At 36.8% G+C, this 21,471-nt stretch overlaps 2 protein-coding genes across 3 annotated transcripts in view; one reads left to right on the forward strand and one right to left on the reverse strand.

The window, feature by feature from the left end:
* The window catches only part of LOC133528163 (ETS-like protein pointed), a 176,207-nt gene that overhangs the window by 9,445 nt on the left and 145,291 nt on the right, over positions 1–21,471 (forward strand). For both annotated transcript variants that reach the window (XM_061865416.1, XM_061865417.1), the window contains exon 2: positions 19,578–19,713. In XM_061865416.1, the coding sequence (XP_061721400.1) occupies positions 19,588–19,713 (126 nt within the window). In that variant the 5' untranslated portion in view covers positions 19,578–19,587. The remainder of the gene's footprint in view (positions 1–19,577; positions 19,714–21,471) is intronic.
* Positions 11,129–13,443, reverse strand: LOC133528410 (ATP synthase subunit d, mitochondrial-like). The gene is made up of 3 exons (XM_061865794.1): positions 13,212–13,443; positions 12,436–12,654; positions 11,129–11,565 (listed from the first exon to the last, which is right to left on the reverse strand). Exons 1-3 carry the CDS (start codon positions 13,328–13,330, stop codon positions 11,358–11,360), a joined length of 546 nt encoding a protein of 181 aa, XP_061721778.1. The 5' UTR covers positions 13,331–13,443; the 3' UTR covers positions 11,129–11,357.

Here is a 21,471-nt window from a genome sequence, read left to right on the forward strand (position 1 = left end):
TTCTAGGTCAGACTGAGACACAAGCCACAGATTATGTAGTACGAAAGTACCTACACATACGGATGCATATGTAGATGTGAACGCACACATATATAGTTAGTTTCGGATACAAAATAGAGATAGCACTTCGAAATTAGTTTCCTTAAAATGCTTCAAGAGGGCTCCCTTTTCCTATATATTGACTTTACTCTTTGCATACGATCCTTACATTTTATCCAAAAAAAGATTGTATATCAACTATATATATAATTGCAATATTTTACCGACAAAATCGCTATTGTTAGCGCATTGTTTACTTATCAAATTACCTTATGACATAAGTATCAAAGTTTGAGACCCACAATTTTACCAAAATTTTGTAACAGGGTTAAGATTGGATACAGAAATACGAAAAATAGAACATTCGATGACCACTTTTAAGTTTGTATTGTTGGCTGCAATTTATATACGTAGGAGAAGGCTAAACACCGGACCTATTTCTTTGTGATACCTTATTCTCTTTCCATTAAAAGCAACTTTTATTCACCATCCGATGTTATCCCTTGATGGCAAAACACTCGTTACCCTAAAAAAAGTATGTCTCATCTTTACACATGTACAAAACTAAAACCTTTATATATTGAAGATTACCAAAATTCAGGCCGAATCTACGGTTATTATTTAACGATTTGCTCCGTACTTCAAGAATCTGACACGATCTAGAAAAAAAAATCGCGAGTTCTCTATTGGGAACCAATTGTGGTTCCAAAATTGTCCGGCATTATCCCAACATACCTTACCCAGATTGTCATTGCGATACGTTCTTCAATAAGACGGCACAAGTTTAGCCCCATCGTACTACTACTACTATTTAGATTGTAGGTTAACCATACCTATTTAGAGAATTTCACAACACACCATGATCAAACCCAACTTATTGTCACGGATAGGTACGACGACCGAAGCAAGGACATCATTCTTGTTTCAGTCTTTATTTAAATAGTAATTAATAGATACAGTATAATATAATAATTAAAAACAATATTATGTGATAACATCAAAAACAACTTGCGTCGGGCAGGGCAGCGCAGAATGAATTCCGGCCGGCTCGCCGGCAATGTCAACGGAACGGCGCGCAATGAGTGAGCGCTCGGCTCGCGTCTCGCATCTGTGTGCGCGCACTCACACTTAGATAGCTCCCGCTCCCGCCCACCGCAGCGCGACAGAAACATAGCTTCAAAAATTCGAGATTTGAAAAGTTGCTCAGCTAGGAATTGCTCTTAATGTACACGTATTTTACTTACCTCCTATTCTTAGATGGTTTGATTGTTCCCATTATTAGATTGTTTAACCCGAGTGAAAGGCATGATTTAATTTTCGGACTATTGGCGCTCTCACTGCGTTCGAGCGCGAAACTACCTCGACAGAAATGGGTGCCGTTTATCCCTATGTTAACAATATGCTATACTATAATAGGCTAGATGTCATTTTTAGGGTTCCGTAGCCAAATGGCAAAAAACGGAACCCTTATAGATTCGTCATGTCCGTCTGTCTGTCCGATTCTGTCACAGCCACTTTTTTCCGAAACTATAAGAGCTATACTGTTCAAACTTAGTAAGTGGATGTATTCTATGAACCGCATTAAGATGTTCACACAAAAATAGAAAAAAAACAATAAATTTTGGGGGTTCCCCATACTTAGAACTGAAACTCAAAAAATCTTTTTTCATCAAACCCATACGTGTGGGGTATCTATGGATAGGTCTTCAAAAATGATATTGAGGTTTCTAATATCATTTTTTTCTAAAATGAATAGTTTGCGCGAGGGACACTTCCAAAGTGGTAAAATGTGTGTGTCCCCCCCCCCCCCCCCCGTAACTTCTAAAATAACAGAATGAAAAAACTAAAAAAAATATATGATATACATTGTCATGCAAACTTCCACCGAAAATTGGTTTGAACGAGATCTAGTAAGTAGTTTTTTTTTTAATACGTCATAAAATTTTAAAAATATATTTTTTTCATCAAACCCATATGTGTGGGGTATCTATGGATAGGTCTTCAAAAATGATATTTAGGTTTCTAATATCATTTTTTTCTAAACTGAATAGTTTGCGCGAGAGACACTTTCAAAGTGAAAAAATGTGTGTCCCCCCCCCCCGTAACTTCTAAAATAACAGAATGAAAAATCTAAAAAAAATATATGATATACATTACCATGCAAACTTCCAGCGAAAATTGGTTTGAACGAGATCTAGTGAGTAGTTTTTTTTAATACGTCATAGAATTAAAAAAAATTTTTTTTCATCAAACCCATACGTGTGGGGTATCTATGGATAGGTCTTCAAAAATGATATGTAGGTTCCTAATATCATTTTTTTCTAAACTGAATAGTTTGCGCGAGAGACACTTCCAAAGTGGTAAAATGTGTGTCCAAAGTGGTAAAATGTTGAACAAGATCTAGCAAGTAGATGTTTTTTTAATACGTCTCAAATGGTACGGAACCCTTCATGCGCGAGTCCGACTCGCACTTGGCCGCTTTTTTATGAATGGTATCAATCGTTCACGTTCGTTTTTAGAATCAAATGTCTATATGGGACCCATTTCTTTTATGCAATACAAAAGTCAGAAATGATAGTCAAAGTCCGACAGACGTACTTCACTCGCGAAACGCTCCCAACAAAACAATAAGCAAACGTGACGTCACGGTCACCGAGAGCGCATCTTGAAGTATGAAAAACATTAAAATTGCGATTTTGTCGGTGAAATATTGCGTTTATGTATATATTTTGTGTACAATATTTTTTTTGGTATAATGTAAGGAATCAAATGGTACCCCTACTTTATTCCATTTTAGAAATAAAAAAAAACCTATAATTCTGAAACTTTCAGGTCCCATATTTTTTTATCATTTCCATATATTATTTTAATAACCACATTATTGCGATAAATTGCTCATTTGCTATCTATTTTACTAGATTTTGTTATAAAATTCAATATGTGTCATCATCATCATCCCTATTATAGTCAATTTCGTCATTCGTCAAATTAGGTAACCTTAAATTTTAACTACGTGCCTATACTATACATATTTGGACACATTGTGCATAGCTATGCTAGACGGATCCATAATCCATGAATCCATAGCAACATTATCAAATTAAATACATAAACATAGGCATCGGAACATCCAGTTTTTGGATAAACCGCTATAGATATAAAGTTAATTTATACGCCACATTATGACGAGGCCCAAGGCATCCTCATTTTGTAACATAAGTTGAAAAAAAAAACTGTCGATCAACATCTGACGTTGAAACTTCAAGCTAGTCGCCGAGGTTCGTGCACTATTGGATGCGACGGAGGTGGGTGGGGTGGGGGGTGACATCTGTTGCGCTGTGTGAGTTAGACATTTGATCGTCTTTGTGCCGAGTAGGGTTGCCACCTGGGACATGTTCAGCTTTGCTGTGTGTGTGTATTTGTACTTACATGGTACGGAGGGTATTTATTCATGGAGTTTCTTATTGAATCATGAACCTACAGAGACTAAGATGATATAGATTTTACACGACGGATCTGAAATGTACGGGAGGATCCTAAGGCCATAACTACACAATGAAACCCGGTTTGCCAATACACTGCACACGAATAAACTTATACTACTAGCTACTGTTACCGATGACCTAAACCAGTCTCGTCATACGGTATGCAACTTCCGAAAAAGTACTGAATATTGCATACAAAATTACCTATTCTGAAGTGGCTCTTGTAAACTCCGTAATAATTTTTGAAGTTAAACAACATCCAATAATCTCATTTCAATTGTCTTGATTTAATTTACAGCACCTCTTAACATTACCAAAGTAACGATACAAGATTTATGGCGTACCATAACGCGCAAAACGCGTGGCAACCTTACAGACAGTGCTTATCGGTGAAACACAAAATTGGCTGGTAATTCAAGCTAAAATAAGCTATATTTAAAGAACATAAGGAGTTAAAAGGGTGCATCTTTGCTTGGTCCCAGTGTACACCTTGCACGCAACGGGATCGGGACTGATCCCTAGCAGGTAGTCGCTTCCCGACGGAACACACTTTCTCAATGCGAATATCACATTTTTGGAAACAAACGTGTATAAAATGCGAGTGGGAGGGTGCTGTTCATTATTCAACAATTATATCCGAATCGGTTCACATTTAATATGATACGCCGGAATATACTTGCAGAAACAAGCTTGCAGTGATGTAAACAATGCTATTTCTAAAGTAGTAAATTGGTTTAATGTTAATAATTTATTGTTAAATGAGAAAAAGACTAAGTGCATTAAGTTTGTTACAAGTCACATAAGGAATGAGCAAACAGGTGTCATTGTCAAGGATGAGGAATTGGAACTAGTAGATAGCACAGTTTTTCTTGGTATAACTTTAGATTCTAAACTACAATGGGGTCCCCATATTGCTAATCTCTCGAATAGACTGAGTTCTGCAGCTTTTGCAGTGAGCAAGATCCGTCAGTTAACAGACGTGAAAACAGCTCGATTAGTTTACTTTAGTTACTTTCATAGCATTATGTCATATGGTATTTTACTATGGGGTAGTGCTTCAGAGATAAATACCATTTTTGTTCTGCAGAAGAGGGCTATTCGTGCAATATATAAAATGTACCATAGAGACACACTTAGAGATAAGTTTAAGGACATTAACATAATGACAGTACACTGTCAATATATTTATGAGAATATTCTGTATGTACATAAAAACATTGCCAGTTTTAAGAAAAACTGTGAAATACATAATATTAATACTAGAAATAAGCATAAGCTCGCAGTGCCCTTCACTAGGCTCCATAAAATTAAGAAATCATTCATGGGTAATTGTGTAAGATTTTACAATAAACTTCCTAATATTATAACTGAATTGTCTGTTAGTAAATTTAAAAATTATGTAAAACGTAAGCTTATCTCTAAAGCCTATTATAGCACACAAGACTACATGAATGATGAAACACCGTGGGATTAAGTGTGATTGTAAAGAATGAATTATTTATTGTTATGTTATTAATGATGAAATTGATAATTCAATGTATATATATACCGTATTTTTTGACAGTTAGATTTTATTCTAGAAAGGTTCTAGACTAGTATTTTTATACAATTTTGATGTATGACGATCTTTTTATGAAATTCTTATTATTAAGTTTACCATATCTATAATAGTTCAATGTTTTTTTTAGAACAATAATAACTGCATCAATAAATTGCTCTGATATTTAGATTAAGATGATATTTGTAAAATTTGACGATTTAAAAGTGCTTGTTGCTAGGCCTATTTGAATAAAGAATATTTTGATTTTGATTTTGATTTTGAAAAGCAAAATAAGCATGCTCTTTTGAATGTGTAAGGAAGAATAATTTTGGGTTCCTTTTACCTGTTACAACATGTTATTAAAATAATAAATTGGGTTGTTTAAGTTTTGAGGAACAGATTTGAAAAGTTGAGAAATACTACATATAACTCGGGTAGGTAAGATCAAATCGGACCTAAATATAATTTCTCAAAATGTCTTCGAGAGGGGGCAAAATAGTTACCTATATAATCATTAAATAATTATGTTTATTAAACTATAATCTTCTTTGACCTTTTAGCCAATTACAAGCATCCGATCGTTTAATACCTTCTTAAAGGCCGAGTATACAACAAAATGTAAGTACTACATAATTACCTCTGTCCTGTTCTGCTTGTACTAGGGACACAGGCCTTTGATGTCCTCCTAGCTACTAGAGTATGGGTACCAAAAGGCTGTGCCCAACGTCTACTGTATCAACAACGGGATTCTCATCTCCTCAGTATCTCTTTATAACTCTTATGGGTGCCCACTGATTATCAGTTCGTCGGACGATATCGGCCTGTCTGATAGTCGCGATTGTCAGCTTTTGCGAATAACTGACAGGCTGATATCGCCCGGCTAACTGGTAATCAGTGGGCCCCTTAATAGTATCATAAATCATAACTATATATTTGACACGATAGCTTGGCCCGCTTACGAATATACATCCTTCACTCTTGCCTGATGTTGGTCCTGAAAAGCCTTCTCGTTTTAATATTATAACTCGTCATTGTTATTGTTTGGAATATAATAACAAACGAAAGTTGCATCGCTCGCACCCAGCACGCCAATCGAAACATCGCCCGACCAGGCTGGCACAGTAACAATTCAGTCCAAGTACTAAATATAGTACAAAATAAAACAACTGTCGCTTGCCCTTCATTCAGCTGAACATAAATATTATAATTTTCCGCCCAATGCCTGTAAAAATAGAGTTGATTTTTGTTTGACACGCGTGGGCAGGGTAATTGGTAGGAGCCGTCATGAGCGCGGGCGCACCAGAATTTTTAATTATGAATTAATTAGTGGCGATCAACACCAAACTTGCCTAATCCCTGTTACTCATTGTTAGCCGTTCACACTAGCGCTTAGCAGGTAATTGTACTAAATGCGCGTGCTATATGAAAAGATGTGATAAATTTAAAGGCATTCAAACAATTTTTTGACTCTATCCTCCTAGCGTCCTACATGTAGAACATAAGCTCCAATTAAATATTTGACTGTTTTTTGAACTACCAAATTATAATACCCGGTTTTCAGATGGCTATGAACTATCCAAAACCCCGTAAAGTTGAATTAGTTGCAATAAAGAGAACCATATTTAGGTATCTAATTTTCTAGATCCCATATACCTAACTTAATTATCATATAATATACAGCCAGTTAAACATATGCATCGCGCCGACCCAAGCGCGGGGTCGTCGACTCTGATAAATATTAATATATCACTGTATCCAACTCGTATCTATGCAACATATAACCATTCTACACTTATATAGCACCCTGAGCTGTCAAGGTTTACATCTGAATTTAATTCGAAAATATATGTAGATCTTACCTACTATGAAATGCATAGAAGTATTGGGTTAACCAAATTTTACATGAAATAATTTTAATTCAAACTTGTGTTCCTTCGTTTTTTCAGCTTATTTCATTTACTCTATCAACTGACACTAGTAAATTACTAGCGTGAGTTGATAGCATCATACCTGTTTTGATAAAGGTCTTCTAATTTTGCTATTGTATTCTATTGGGATCCTACTTGTCACGTACAATCTAACCAATCTATAATAAAAGGTCTATTGACTTGATATCAAATATTTTTAAGTTTATATTGGTCGAATGAGGCATTACTTGTTTAAGCAATACTTGCCCACCTTATTTGAATGAAAATGATAGCATAAATTAATAATTCTTATGTGTGTGAGGTTAACAAACGGCAATATTAGAATAATATCAGATATCCAACGCCTTGGGTCGTGTGGCGTATATTAATGCGTAGTTAGTGGGTGTCACACTGTCATCAAATGCCTAAATGTCGTATGTCACTATAAAACTTGTATAAGAATAAGACTTCTGGGTTCTGCTTGGTAGCAAAGCTATCACGGTTTAGGCCAAGGTAATGGCTACGGCGCGCGACTGCCAAATACGAACGCATACATCCAAAGAATTTACAAGTAGTAGGTATATAAGACTTCTCCAAACTATGAAATGTTTCTAAACTTTTGTCTGTGTATAAGGATGCTGACCAAATTTTAGTCATAATTTTGCAATTTTTTTCGAGAACCTCTCGACTTGAACAAAAAAAGCTGCCCTTTACAGCACTTTCGAGGTTTGAACCCACTATTTTTTACCACCACACATAACTCCTAGTCCTACTAATTATATCTAAAACGTCCAGAAATAAAGGCTTATTTCAAACAAATTACATACGTAAATCAACATTACCATCTATTAAGCAACTAGCATCATGCAGCAATGAGAAAAAGCTATGGTAATATAAAGATGTTGTTTTAGCGTGAAAGCTCCAGTTTAGTTCACAGTCAATATTTACAATAAGAAAGTTCGCGTGCAGATAATAAACTAGTTGCATTGGCTCGTAAAACGTTCTTCTAAGCTTAAGTATAGTAAAGGATAGAAAATAAATGCCAATCACATGGAAAACATGTATCAACGAATGGAGTGAATGATGGAATTGTATGTAGTACCTAAAGTGAAAAATTACAACTAGACATTTCTAAGTAGAACTTTCTTTGATCATAGACAACACAAATTAAATCAGTAATAAAGTTGTATTTTAAGAAGCCAGTTAATTTTCGAAGGATAAGATAAACTTGCTGGTTTCTTCTCTGATACATTATAACTTGTTCCATCAGCAGACACCGTAGGTATTTTTAAATATTATAATGACGATAATATTTTAAATTGATAAAAAAAATTACAATTCATGGCAAATATTAGTGTTCGTGATTGTTGTTCTGTAGGTATATTAAAAGATGAAAGCAATGCTGAATAAACCACAGTTCAGTCTCAGTGGCCGCGTTTATACTCGCTTTAAACTTAGCATTTCAACAGCTTCACACATTAGTCACCGAGTTATGTTTATGAATGGCCGAGGGTAGGGAGGGGAGGGCTAAATATAGCCAGGCTGCAACAGGTGGTCCCTCACCCTACCAGAGCCACAAACGCCTACGCACTTGTGTGCATGTGCACCAATGTATCGTGTCAACAAAACGCGATAGGAAAAGTGAAAACGCTCTCGCCGGAAAGATTTAAATACATTTGCATAAACATATGGTTAAAAGAGGCATTGGCTTGTTGGTAAACAAATCGCGTGCCTACATGGTAATTGTAATTAGCACGTTCCGAAAATGAGTAGAGTTAAGTGAATCCCACTGAGACATAATGTTGGGAATACAGTCAAAGTTACTGCAAGCAACGTCTTCACTTTGGAAAGCTTCCAAAAATTCATCATGAAAGTCAGGCCAGGCGACCAAAACATTTGCAACGATAATATCAGCTGAACGACATTTAGTACGTAATACTCGTAGGGACAAGATTTTAATATTCTTCAAACTACAAAACTATGCAACCTAAAATACTATCAGTATTTATGAAAGCGTTGACGTTGCATGCGAGTCAATTGCTTATCAACTTCTGACATCTTAACAATAAGTTCTAAAGATGCATATTCCTATACTTGGGCCCTAATCACGTCCGGTCGCCTCGAATATCCGCGCGTTGTCGACGGATCTGAACCGAGTCCGTCTTGCTGCTGAGGAAACGGATGAGATATTGTTAAAAATATCCTTTGAACCGGATGGAAAATTACTTACAGATGAAAACTCGTAGAAAAATATCTTTATCTATTTCATAGAAAAGTGGTTTCTTATTTATCAAAAGATTTCGAAAGAATAGGGCATTGTTTGTTATTTTGCATCTGGCTTAAATCTATTAGAAGGCTTATTGATGAAGGCTTATTACACCGTAAACGAGTTCTTTGATGAGTAAAAGTCCCTAAAAAACCATATCTTCTTCTTCTTCTTCTCTCGTGTCGGGGTTCCCCTAAACAGTGGATGCCCAGAAAGCAGCGGTACTGACAGCCCGGACCGTGGCATCTCTCAGGTCAGATTCAGAGCACGAGTGCGGGCACGCGGGGCAATCCAGCAGGTGCGCCATGGTTTGTGGTGCAGTGTCGCAAGCCACCAAAAACCATATCATTCGTCTTGACATAATTACATTTATAGTTTTTTTCATATTTTTATGTATAATTATTGTTTTTAATTTTAATTTATAATGTGACTTCATTTGCTATTGTATTAATTTCCGAATTGATAATTGAAATTGCATATACCTCTTGACATAATTTATTGTATATATTTAATTTTGATCAAAATTGTAATTTTTAACCAATGTTGACAGTGTATGATTATTGATTAGTACCAATAAATAAATCTATGTATCTATTAGATCTTATTATTCCCACAACTTAATGAACACTTTATTAACAAGACTCACATCTTGCCTAATAAGCTAACAAAGCAGAAAATATTCTTCTTCACAAAATGCGTAAAAGGTCTCCCTGTGTACTTCTGTATTTTTAAAAGTTTTTCATGTTAATTTCGTAGGTCCACAAATTCTGTTAAGATGTTAAACATGCTACCTAACCTGTAAAGACTTTGTTTACGTTTAATACCTATCAGTTTAATAAAGACTTTGTAAAACTCGCAATGACTAAACCCATCTGTGTAAAATGGAATTTAAATGCAGGCATTAATCCGCATTTAACTACTACTTACATGGTACAAGACAAGACACTTGTACTGTGTTCAGTCGAGTTAAGAAACAGTTTTCTCGGAACCGCGTCTGGCACTGCAAGCACACATCGTCAATTCAAACGGGCCATCGCATGTGAAATATCCACATTAAGTTTGTATTAATAACTAGATATCCAGCTTGCATCTATTCTGGAATGCTCTTAATGCCAGTTTGTACAGAATTACACTATTAACCCTGATCAGGGAATAAAAATATGCAAAAACCAAGAAGTTACGTGCATTTACATTAATAACCACTTTGTAATAGTTATAAACTACTATTTTTGATGTCTTTATCAATCGTTTTTGCCTTTTGCCTGTGTTCATAGCGAAAGAGCAAACACAAAGCCAGGGAGAAGTTTAAACTAAGCACGATTGACGTTACTCCTAATTTATATTAAATGTATTACATACTAAGATCGTGTCATTCACGATAACGCGCGAATTTTACAAATCTAATCTTGACATGTCAATACGAACCAAAGCATGAGTCCTCGTGGATGACACGATCTATGCATATAATTATGAAGTCTGCAATTAGTAGGAATGGGTTTTCGACATTAAGTATAACAAATCTTAGAAATTAATCTCACTGCAATTCAATCCCAGCATCAATCATAATTTAGCGCAGTTTGCCGTCCCCGCGACCCTGAACGTGAACTAAATATAGACTTCTTCAGCCCTGCTGTGTGCCACAGCCATAGACAAAAATCAAACGTTTGTTTGGACTGCTTCGCTACTGGCTTGCAATTTTCATTGTTAATTTTTATTTTCTCCGCAAGCACACTACTGTCGTAAAACCTGTTACGACACACCGACATGGAGCGATAAATTCTTTGGTTTTCTGAAAATCTTCTCAGAGCAGAATCGCAAAATGTGGAAGACGGGTAAGAGAAGACGAATGTAGACAGCTTGTAAGTTATTTTGTAATAAAGACAAGTTTAAATTCAATTTAGACTATCAGTGACGTTTAATTTATTCAAAAAGAATATTCATTTTAAAGGCTACAACACTAAACATTTTAAAAACCATGATACAAGGAGAGTACCTAATCTAATTTTCTGAACGCATTTAAAAATTTTTTTTAGCTTATATTAAAAACAAAATAACTTGAGTTATCTCTCGTACTCGTTTCAATTAAACATGAAAACACAATACACACCGACTAGCAAAATCTACTTTTTTGGAGTAAATACATCCCAATGCTTGAAGTCCCGCTGCTCTGCTGTCCTATAGCCCGGCTGTTCTTCCGGCGTATGCGGCCAGAAGGTCGGCCGGTTCACCGGGTCCAGCGCGATCCCGGGGTACATGTCGTAGACCATCTCCAAGGTCATCACGTCGAACTTTGGTAGAGAGTTGATGTAATTTATACCCTTTGTGGCCCTGTTTAAACATGCTATTATTAATTTGTAGACCATAGTTTTACTAGGAATCGACGACTTATTTCTAGGAGGCCGTAGCTAAAGTCACTACAACAATAGATCGTTTAGAGTTTTATAGTTTTAAACCGTCAGGAAGTTTAGACTTAAGTAATTAAAACACGTTAGTTACTTTACTGTAGATCCTTGTTAAAAAAGAAATAAATATTAAAGCACTAAAATAAGAATGTAATTATGCATTTTTGACTCGTCAAGCTATCTCAGACTAGCTCCGGCTGGTGTTGGCGGGGCCTAATAATAAATAATCCACCATGTAACGAGTAAGTATTTGTAGCAAGTTGAATAGTTACTAGAATATTTTGTTGCGCAGAAGCCGTGTTTACATCTGTGCCTATTTCCTAACCATGACACCTGGTAAGACTAGTAATTACAGAATGATAGTGGACAAGTATTATAATGTTTACCGAATGATCTTTGTTAACTGTCGCCTGTCATTTTGTCACTGTGAAATAGACACCTGATCTGGTCTAGTAGGTTTAATAAACTTATGCTAATGAACAGTGGCGAGGCGAGGGGATTGGGATGTTTTTCCTAGGTAACGTAAAAAGGCAAGAAACTTGCACTTTGCGTAGCAAGTTTTTTTGACGCGCCTCAATTGCTTAATCAGCTAAACGATATCTTCTGAAATGTTGTGAAAATTCCAAGTCCAATTAACAAATTCGCAAGACTAAAGAACACCTTAAAAAAATGTTAGGTAACTTAACAGCACAAAAATCTGTTTTTGGGAAACTTCTATTCAAAAGCGGCTAATGTGAATATCATTTCAGGCCAGGTAATCACATTTTCTAGGGCAAATATGCAATTGGTATCTTACAAGTCGATTTCCTTCTGTCGTTCAGCGACGTACGCTTTTATCTCCGGCTGTAAGCCCTCCCACTGCTTGTCAATGGCAGCCGTAAGGCTGTCTGCCGGGACGGGCACTTTGTAAGCCTCGTAGGACGACTTCATCTGGTCCACGAGGCCTGGCAGCGGGCAAAATTTCTGGTATTCCGCCCAGTCGATTTTAGGTGGCTCGGGTGGATTTGCTTGCACTCTGTGGAGTAAGACGTAGGTCACACATCTTATAGTATGTTTAACTCGTTCGCACCTTACCTGTAGACATCGCAAAGTTAAGGGAATCTGAATCGAATCTTACGTTGTTCCCTTACCGGTGGGATACATTTTTTAGAACTTGAGACTGAAATAAGAAAAACGAGATAGGATATATGTACCAGAGTGACCCAGTGTGAGTCGTTAACATTTATTGCATTGACCGCAAATGTAACCATTTTCTACAATGTGTTGGACCCAGATATTATGTTTTTTATCATATCCCGAAACGTGTCCATAGTTGGACTTTGAAGCAAACATTTGGATCAACTTAGGGCATAAACTGTATAGCTGGATGTACTTAGATAATTATTTAAAATATATGTCGAGATACAATGCAAACCATGTGCCTACAATACCTTGGAACAAAAACTTAGTTTCCAACGCATCATTCAACCTCAAACCTCAAACTGTTTGTAGTCCATCTAAAACACCATTATTTGCTACGTGATTATTACCAAAAGGCATTCTTTCGCATTCACTAAGGTTTGCAGCACTTACCTCCTAAAATAGGCATCAGATTTTGCCTTAAAAGCCAAGTAGTTCCCTTTCTGTTCAGGTGGCACTAATTTTTCTAATTCTACCCAATTAATTGAAGGTTTGGTAAATCTTTTGGCCATGTTCCGACCTTTTGACTAGTTAATAGTTAATGAAAGTTAAAAACTGGTGTTGTATGGATGTACTCGCAATTTATGTCAATTTGGGATGACATTATCAAGCATGACGTTCCTAAACAACAAGTCGCAGACCAAAGAGGTTTCTTACATAGACAAATGCTCAAACATAGCCCTTGCTTGCCTGTACTGTACAACAAGATAATAAGTTTGCTTTCAAAATTCTTCCCAACTCTGAACGTATTGAACTCATCAATCATACTCGTAGATGTAGATATATTTACATATAAAAACTTGTCAATCTGTTGACAGCAAAGAGTATATAATGACTACGTGTTGTCAGGTCAGTGTCATATTGTATCACTGATTAATATTATATTATAATGTTATATTCTATATTTCCTCGGATATCTTTATTATAGGTTCTTAATAGTGCAATAGATAAGGCATAATAATGCATTTATCACCACATATTTATCACTTTATCAACTAAGTCTTCAAAAGGTAAGTAATTTGTTACACAAAATATTATTTACTTTCAGTAATTCCATTACCTGTTTGAAGTGATACTTTCCTAGTGTAGGTAAGAATTGTGCGATATTCAAAAATGTAATTGAAAAGTACACTCAAATTGTATGTATTTATAATTTTATTTTTATTAGTCATACGTTGTCTGACCACGCTAAAATGTTACGATACATTCTATTACGAGTATAAATGGCACCCGAATACCGAACCAAATGTGGCGAACATAAGGAGCTTTACCGTATAGACACAATATCACGTGTCAATATGAGAGCAGTACCTGAACTACCTGGAAAGCTTTCACTATGCCAGTGCGCATAAACGAATCGATTAGTCGCCACGCGACGCAGAAGACATTAAGGAGCATGCGATATCGCGTGAGGCTGTTGCCAGGTTCAAGTTCTGTAGGTCGGGAACCTTATGGCGGTACAGTCGGCGGGAAATATACCTAGTCTTTTTAACGTGCAAGCGTGCAGCGGGCCGGGCCACAGGGGGCCTTTTAATTAAAGCATATTTACGTGCGCGTTGGCCCCGTAGACCAACATAGTGAAGCCCTATTTTGACGGTTTTAAAACTTGCATGGTTTTCGTTACATTACGGAATTTGGTCGATCGACTGAATTCATTGTACTCTGTGGTTATAGTTATGTATCGAATATTGCATTTAAGTTCTTGAAAAAGTTAATGGGGTTTTAGGCACATACATATGACGACCAAAACTCACTAATTACTTTTCATGTACTTTTCAATGATCCCAAGGGCTTTTGAAGTCGAAAACTTGTATTTGTTAATACCATTACATCACTACCAACATACTTATTAAAAAAATAGAACTACCTCATTTGATGTTAGGTAAAATGTAGCAATTCCATGGGCTAATTAGGTAATACTTGGCCAAAATGCACTATAATACCTATCTTTTAACTTTTGGGTGCCTAGCTAAGATGACAATTGTTCTCTCCGTAGCGAACGATACGCTAATGTCTCTCTGTTGCACTAATATGTAAGAGTGACAAAGGAGAGAGATTAGATTTTGTTCGCTACGGCGGCGCAAACGATTGCCATCTCCCTGAGATACTTACTAACAGCTTTTTTAACAACTTATTCGCTTGAAAGTGATGTGTCAACAAAATAAAATATCAAAACCGTGATTTCTTTATGGCGCGTACGTGTCTCAATATTAGGAACACTAAAACAAATTGGACAGCTAAACTGAAAATTGGAATATTTGGAATTTTTGAAGGTAATTGAGGGCTGTCATAGATAGCTATGCATAGATACCTACGCCGACAGATGTATCGGCGAGTTTTTCGCAAAATTAAACGAATGTTTACTATATATTGATAACTTCAACATTTTATATGTACACACAACTGTAAAAGCGCATACTCACTTTATGAATGGAAGTCATTTATGCTGTAAAGCGCGGCGGCTTGCAGCGACATCTATCGCAGGAAGTCTTCGTATCGGTAACAATATAAGGTCCCCGAATAAATGCTGCAGACTGTACATTAACATACGTTGAATGCCTGTGCCCCAGCAATTTGTCGACCGCGTGTTGGCAGACTGCCCTGAGGGTGTGATTTGGTCCATGTGTCTGGAAGTCGACAAGAAATGCGCTTATATGTATAGCTTGCATATTTAAAATATGCAATATGTGGTAACTTTATGAGTCCGCAGCAAGCTCGGTTCTCTATACAAACGTAGTTACGCTCTCATTTTAAAACGTCTAGTTTAGCTACAGTTCCGTCTGAAAATATCGATACGAAAAATATGCCAAAAATATGTATACACTACCTTATATGGACAATAAAGTCGTGTATACATATTTTTGGCACATTTTTCGTATAGTTAATTTCAGACGTGACCGTATAACTATGCCTGTAATTAGTTTAAGCTTAGATTTGCTGTAGCTTCAGATGCATTAAATAAACTTCAGCGAATTTAAGTTATTCATACAATATTTTGTTTTTCTCTATTTCGTTTGTTTTATAAGCTGGAACTATATAAACTATTTACAAGCATACATTGTAGATTAAAATAGTTTTAAAATAAGAACGAAACTCCGTTTGTATGGGAAGGTGAAATTCGGCCAAGCTTGCTGCGGATTCTTAAGTTACATACTTTTAGTTACTATTGCAGCAAAGTGCTGCACGATTACTTATATACGTTAACTTTGGGGTGTTAAAATATTATTTTCTATCCTTACATACGACACGATGTAATATATATATATATATATATATATATATATATATATATATATATATATATACATACATAGTTAAGTGCAGATGTGATCGAATAAAAGTTACTTTTATTTCTTTGCATTTATTAAGTTTACCAGATTGATCGAACAAATGTAACAAGTCATCAATAAATAAAAGCTTTGCTCCGTGTCGGTATTACCTAAATGGACAGGACACCGACAAATGCATGCCCATTTTCTTCGTCGTCAAAAAGCTTACGAGATCTCGGAACATTTCAATGCATAGGAATACCTATTGCGGAGCTATGTATATATATTTTAATGAAAGACCCGTTTTAAAATACATTGCATATGTCCGAGTTCCATAGAAATTTAAAATTCCAAACAAAGATGTTCTTTTAACATGCATAACTACAGAAAATTCGTGGAAACACAATGCACAACGTAATTGGTAGTCGCGGAACATGACAGATAGGTTTATCTTATCGTGCCCGATAGCGTGTGGGCGAGCTTTGTCCAACTTTGCGATAACTTACGATGTCCAACTATTTCTATTGCTATTGCTCCCTGTTTTTACTGACCAATTTAAATTGTGATAGTAATTATTTACAACATTATAATTACACTTTTAGATTGAATAAAGCACAATATTGTACATTCCTAGAGCGTATGCTTTTCCATGCCATTAAAATGAGACAAACAGGTAAGTAGACCAATTTACTTTCTCATTAAGTCATTATATCAGTTAGTAAAGATAAGTTACAAGTTAGAATGAACTATGTATGCGATTAGGAAATCAAGGAGCTAAATACCATTATGAAAGGAAAGAACTAGCTCAATATTCTGGCTGATTAAATCACCTGGCAAGATTTTGCTGCGAACTTGAGCCTTTAGCTTTGGAATGGAATATATTATACATGAAGCGTTCTTGTAGTGTAGCTTGCAGTATTCCTTAACTGTCAGAAAAAGCACATAGGTACAGTACAGTTAACATCTTTTCATGGCCCTTCTTCGCTACTATAGTCTTGGCGACAACGAGAATAATCATAAATCAGTAGCTCAAGCTATTAAGGCTCACCCTTCCGAACAAATCGGCGCTGATCGACACGCCGTTTCAATTAGAACAATCACGCGCCGGTGTCACTGCCGTATCCGGCGGATATTGGCGTACGACACGACTCCTGCGCACAATCCCGACGACATACTTACACTCTCCGGCTATCACCCCAACCAAATTACAAATACGCTCAACCCTCTATTAGTCACGCGAACGCTAACCTTAATTATACACCCGAAGGGTTCATTAATTCCTAACGCGACAGAAAATAGATAATTTAAAAAGACGTTCGGGAACCGTTTCCGCCGGATCAACTCGTTACATTTTAAAAGTAAGTCCTTCAGCTTTGATGGTTTCAGAGAAGGGTTTGGGGAAATTATAATCTGTTTCTTTTGAACTTTAAATTATAAGAAATTATAGATCCTTATATTCCTTGTGTGTCGCCATCATCAGTCAACACGACACTCAAAACTCGTGCCATAATTATGATTGTTGCAATTAAAACGCAACGTTAAAATAGATCTCGTTTAGTGCAGGGTATAGATACGCACGCTTCCTAAGATACGATTGGTTGACGTTCTTCGATCCAAAAATAAATCAATCGTAACAAACCAAGTAACCGCGCATTTCACGGCGTGGACAAAAAAGACAAAATGCAGTAGATAGGCCGACGGAACAGGTTCCTTGCGGTTACTGAAGCCGTACTGTTGCTAGGTGCAAGGGTATTCTACGCCTTGACTTTCGAATGGAAGGCTTCTTTATGATTGGTCATTTTGACGTATCGTGGGAACGCAAAACGTTAATAGACGTCAAATTTTAATATTTATAATTTTATTCTCGTGAAGTTCACGTTAAATATCCAAATACTTAAGTTCAATTAGATAGATAGCCCGCAAATTCTTTATTTCTAAAATAGGAAGCGGGTTACGGAATCTAGGTCTATATTCACCACATCTGGTGTCATGTCTTTACTCCGGCCTTTCTTTTGCTAGATACCTACAAAAAAGATTTATAATCTGTTTAAACTTTTGAAGTCGGTACTCAATATTTCAGTATTCAGTACCCCTAGTGTAAATAAATTCGATTTCCAAACGTGACGTACGCGTTTGCGTTTAGTCTCATTTTGTATTGGATTTCGAAAGAGCGCGCCAAGAGGGACGTTTTGGAAACTCAAAATCCTATACAAAATGAGACTTAACGCAAACGCGTTCGTCACGTTATGATGTCGATCAAAGTTACACTAGGGGTACTGTTGCCTAGATTAACATATGTGATATACCTATGTTGCATCAATATATCTACATAAATTACTTATACGAGGTATCACGATACATATTAAAATTATCTCCCCTAACAAAATAAGTGCAGCATTTTCCATGAAAAAACTATTATCTTATACAAGGAATGAAATAAACTGACGTCACATCAGACTTACCAGTTGCAGTTGAATCAATAAATTCTCCTTTCTGACTTACGGCCGATGAGTAACAAGTTAACAACATATACTATCATTGAATGAACTATTGTGACAACGAAGTTGATCATTGATGATCATTTTCGTCCTTACGTCATTGAGATAAGTTCTTCGAATGTGATCAATGATGCGAATTAATGATCTAATCCTAAACCTGGTATGATGTTTATACGACACTACCTCTATTATTTATTCACACTTGGAATTAAAAAGGAAGCGCTGGTGGCCTAGCGGTAAGAGCGTGCGACTTGCAATCCGGAGGTCGCGGGTTCAAACCCCGGCTCGTACCAATGAGTTTTTCGGAACTTATGTACGAAATATCATTTGATATTTCCCAGTCGCTTTTCGGTGAAGGAAAACATCGTGAGGAAACCGGACTAATCCCAACAAGGCCTAGTTTATCCTCTGGGTTGGAAGGTCTGATGGCAGTCGCTTTCGTAAAAACTAGTGCCTACGCCAAATCTTGGGATTAGTTGTCAAGCGGACCCCAGGCTCCCATGAGCCGTGGCAAATGCCGGGAAAACGCGAGGAAGAAGACACTTGGAATTAAAATGTGTTGTATTATAGCAAAACTATATTTGCTTAATTGGCACCTTCACTTCTATATTTTTACAGTTATACTCTGTGGTAAAGTAAACAAGTAAGTTTAGAAATCTTTTGTTTGCTGTTTTACTGCCTACTAATAAGTGTTAAATTAATATAACACAAAATAATCACTGTGCTGTGTGCGTCTAATGAATAAAATAAGAGTAATGGTGACTATTTTAGAGATTCGTCGTATGTCAATAAATATCAAATACGTACCTATGATATAAATGTGTTATTGCGATATTGTATTTGAGTAAAAAAACATAAAATACTCTAGACAATCATAGTTTAGATTAGGTCAGGATGACTTGTCAGGCAACAGCGAACTGTAAGCAGAACGGCTACAATATAATATCCCAATTTAACTTAAGACCGAGCCTATAGTATTTGATTGTCCGCAGTCCCAGCACGATGAAGCTGGAGTGGGGGGACGGCGAGGCCGACTACGGCCTGGAGGAGGCCGCCTTCTACGAGGGTCCGCCGGCGCTGGCGCCGCCGCCGCGCAAACACGTGTCCTTCAGTCTCCGCCTGGATCTGGTGAGTATTGTATCACCTCTCTCTGGCCGTCGTGATGAAGTGGGGGGAAAGCGAGATCGACTACGGCCTGGAGGAGCGTTCTACGAGGGCTCACGGTCGCTGCTAAAACACAGGCCACGTAATCAGAGGTCTAAGTAAAAAGTTCCAAGTGAACTTGGTAAGCTGCAGAGAATGACCCCCCTGCATAGAAATTTGTTTGCAGGGGGGGTCACTTAACTCTGCAGCTTACTGGACCTACTTAATTGAGGGAGTGAATGCATCATAATCAGTGAGAGCTTGCCCATCCATTGTAGGAAGGTTTATATTATATACATTAGCAGTAACTGACAATAATATAATAGTGTGGGGCATAGGCATCTCATTCCATCTCATCTCGGAATACTCGCTTATGAAATTGGACATAATGATTTTCCCGAAGGTGTCATATGTAGCTAGTTTCAAGCTGCGCGCTGCGCCTTTCTTTGCTTACTTATAGTATAGGTAAATAAAGTTTCGATCATTTTCCCGTTCAAACCTTGATCTTGGCATAACAAACGACAGGAAAATCAAGGAAAGTTGTTCGTTTATGTAAAGATGTCATATTAGAATTAGAAAACCAGCCGGGACCGGTCGGATACCTAATAAGTACCTAAGCGTTTCTCCGGCCGGTTTCTTTCTATGCAGGATTGTGGGTAGGATAGGAATAAATTGTCTGTTTCCGCACCCTCGGACAAGTATAGGCAGTATTCCAGGTAATAGCTTAATACTAGTATGTGCACCATTACGCACGAAGTCCTAGTTCTAGTCCAATGCGTGAAAATTAGGGCTCCGGTACGATGTACGTTCCAAAGACCATTTTCGTTCGCAAAAGTACGATAATTTCAGCCCCAAAAACCTAAAATACATTCATTACTATAATTCGTAGGTATTTACTGTAATTTTTAATTGAACTCTTATTTATATGCTCATTCCTCAAAAAAAGAATTATCCTTTCAACGTTAACTCAGAGTCGTTTAAAGATCACTTTGCCGCTTTCTTATAGTTATAGGTAATTATAGGTACTTCTCGTAGTTGCTAAGACCAAATGGTCATATCTCATAAAGAGTTGTTGCTAAGTTCAGATCTTTTTGTAGTGCGGTAGTGTCGGGTTAGGGATGGTATTGTACCTACAAGCTATGGCTATGACGCCGGATGCGCCGCCCAACAGACCGTAACACTGGCGGCGGCGTCCTCTTTTGGCAACCCTATATTCCCTATAGGACCAATTGAAAGTTCACTTTTCTAAATTAAGGTTTCGTATTAGTAAGTAGGTAAATTGAATTAAGATTTCGTATACCAAGTATAATTGCGTACTTTTCATGTACGCTACGCTGTAAGTGTAGTCAACTATAAAAAAATTGACTAATCGCGTGCCGCCGCGCTCCCATCGGGAGTCGTGCGTTTGTGTCTACATTTTTGTTGAGATTTACCAATTTTCTTGAATGATTTAGGTTTTATAATAAAAAAAGTATTATTTTAGATGACTCGTAGTAAAAGTATTGTATACAAAAGTGATATAATTAAGCTTTTCAACCTCGTACCTTACTTAGGCAACTCGGCAAGCTTCGTTGCCTAAAACACATTGTATAAAATACTATTGTATAGTGGTCCATGGTTCATTCGGTATCAAATAGACAGAGACGGCCAAAGTGGCAAAATATATCGGATCGCGTCTTTATTTCTTTGGTAACAACGTTCATTACCTATCACAGAAAAGTGTACATAATCATCAAAGTAAAA

This window comes from Cydia pomonella, chromosome 19 (assembly GCF_033807575.1).
Source record: "Cydia pomonella isolate Wapato2018A chromosome 19, ilCydPomo1, whole genome shotgun sequence".
Classification (NCBI taxonomy): domain Eukaryota; kingdom Metazoa; phylum Arthropoda; class Insecta; order Lepidoptera; family Tortricidae; genus Cydia; species Cydia pomonella.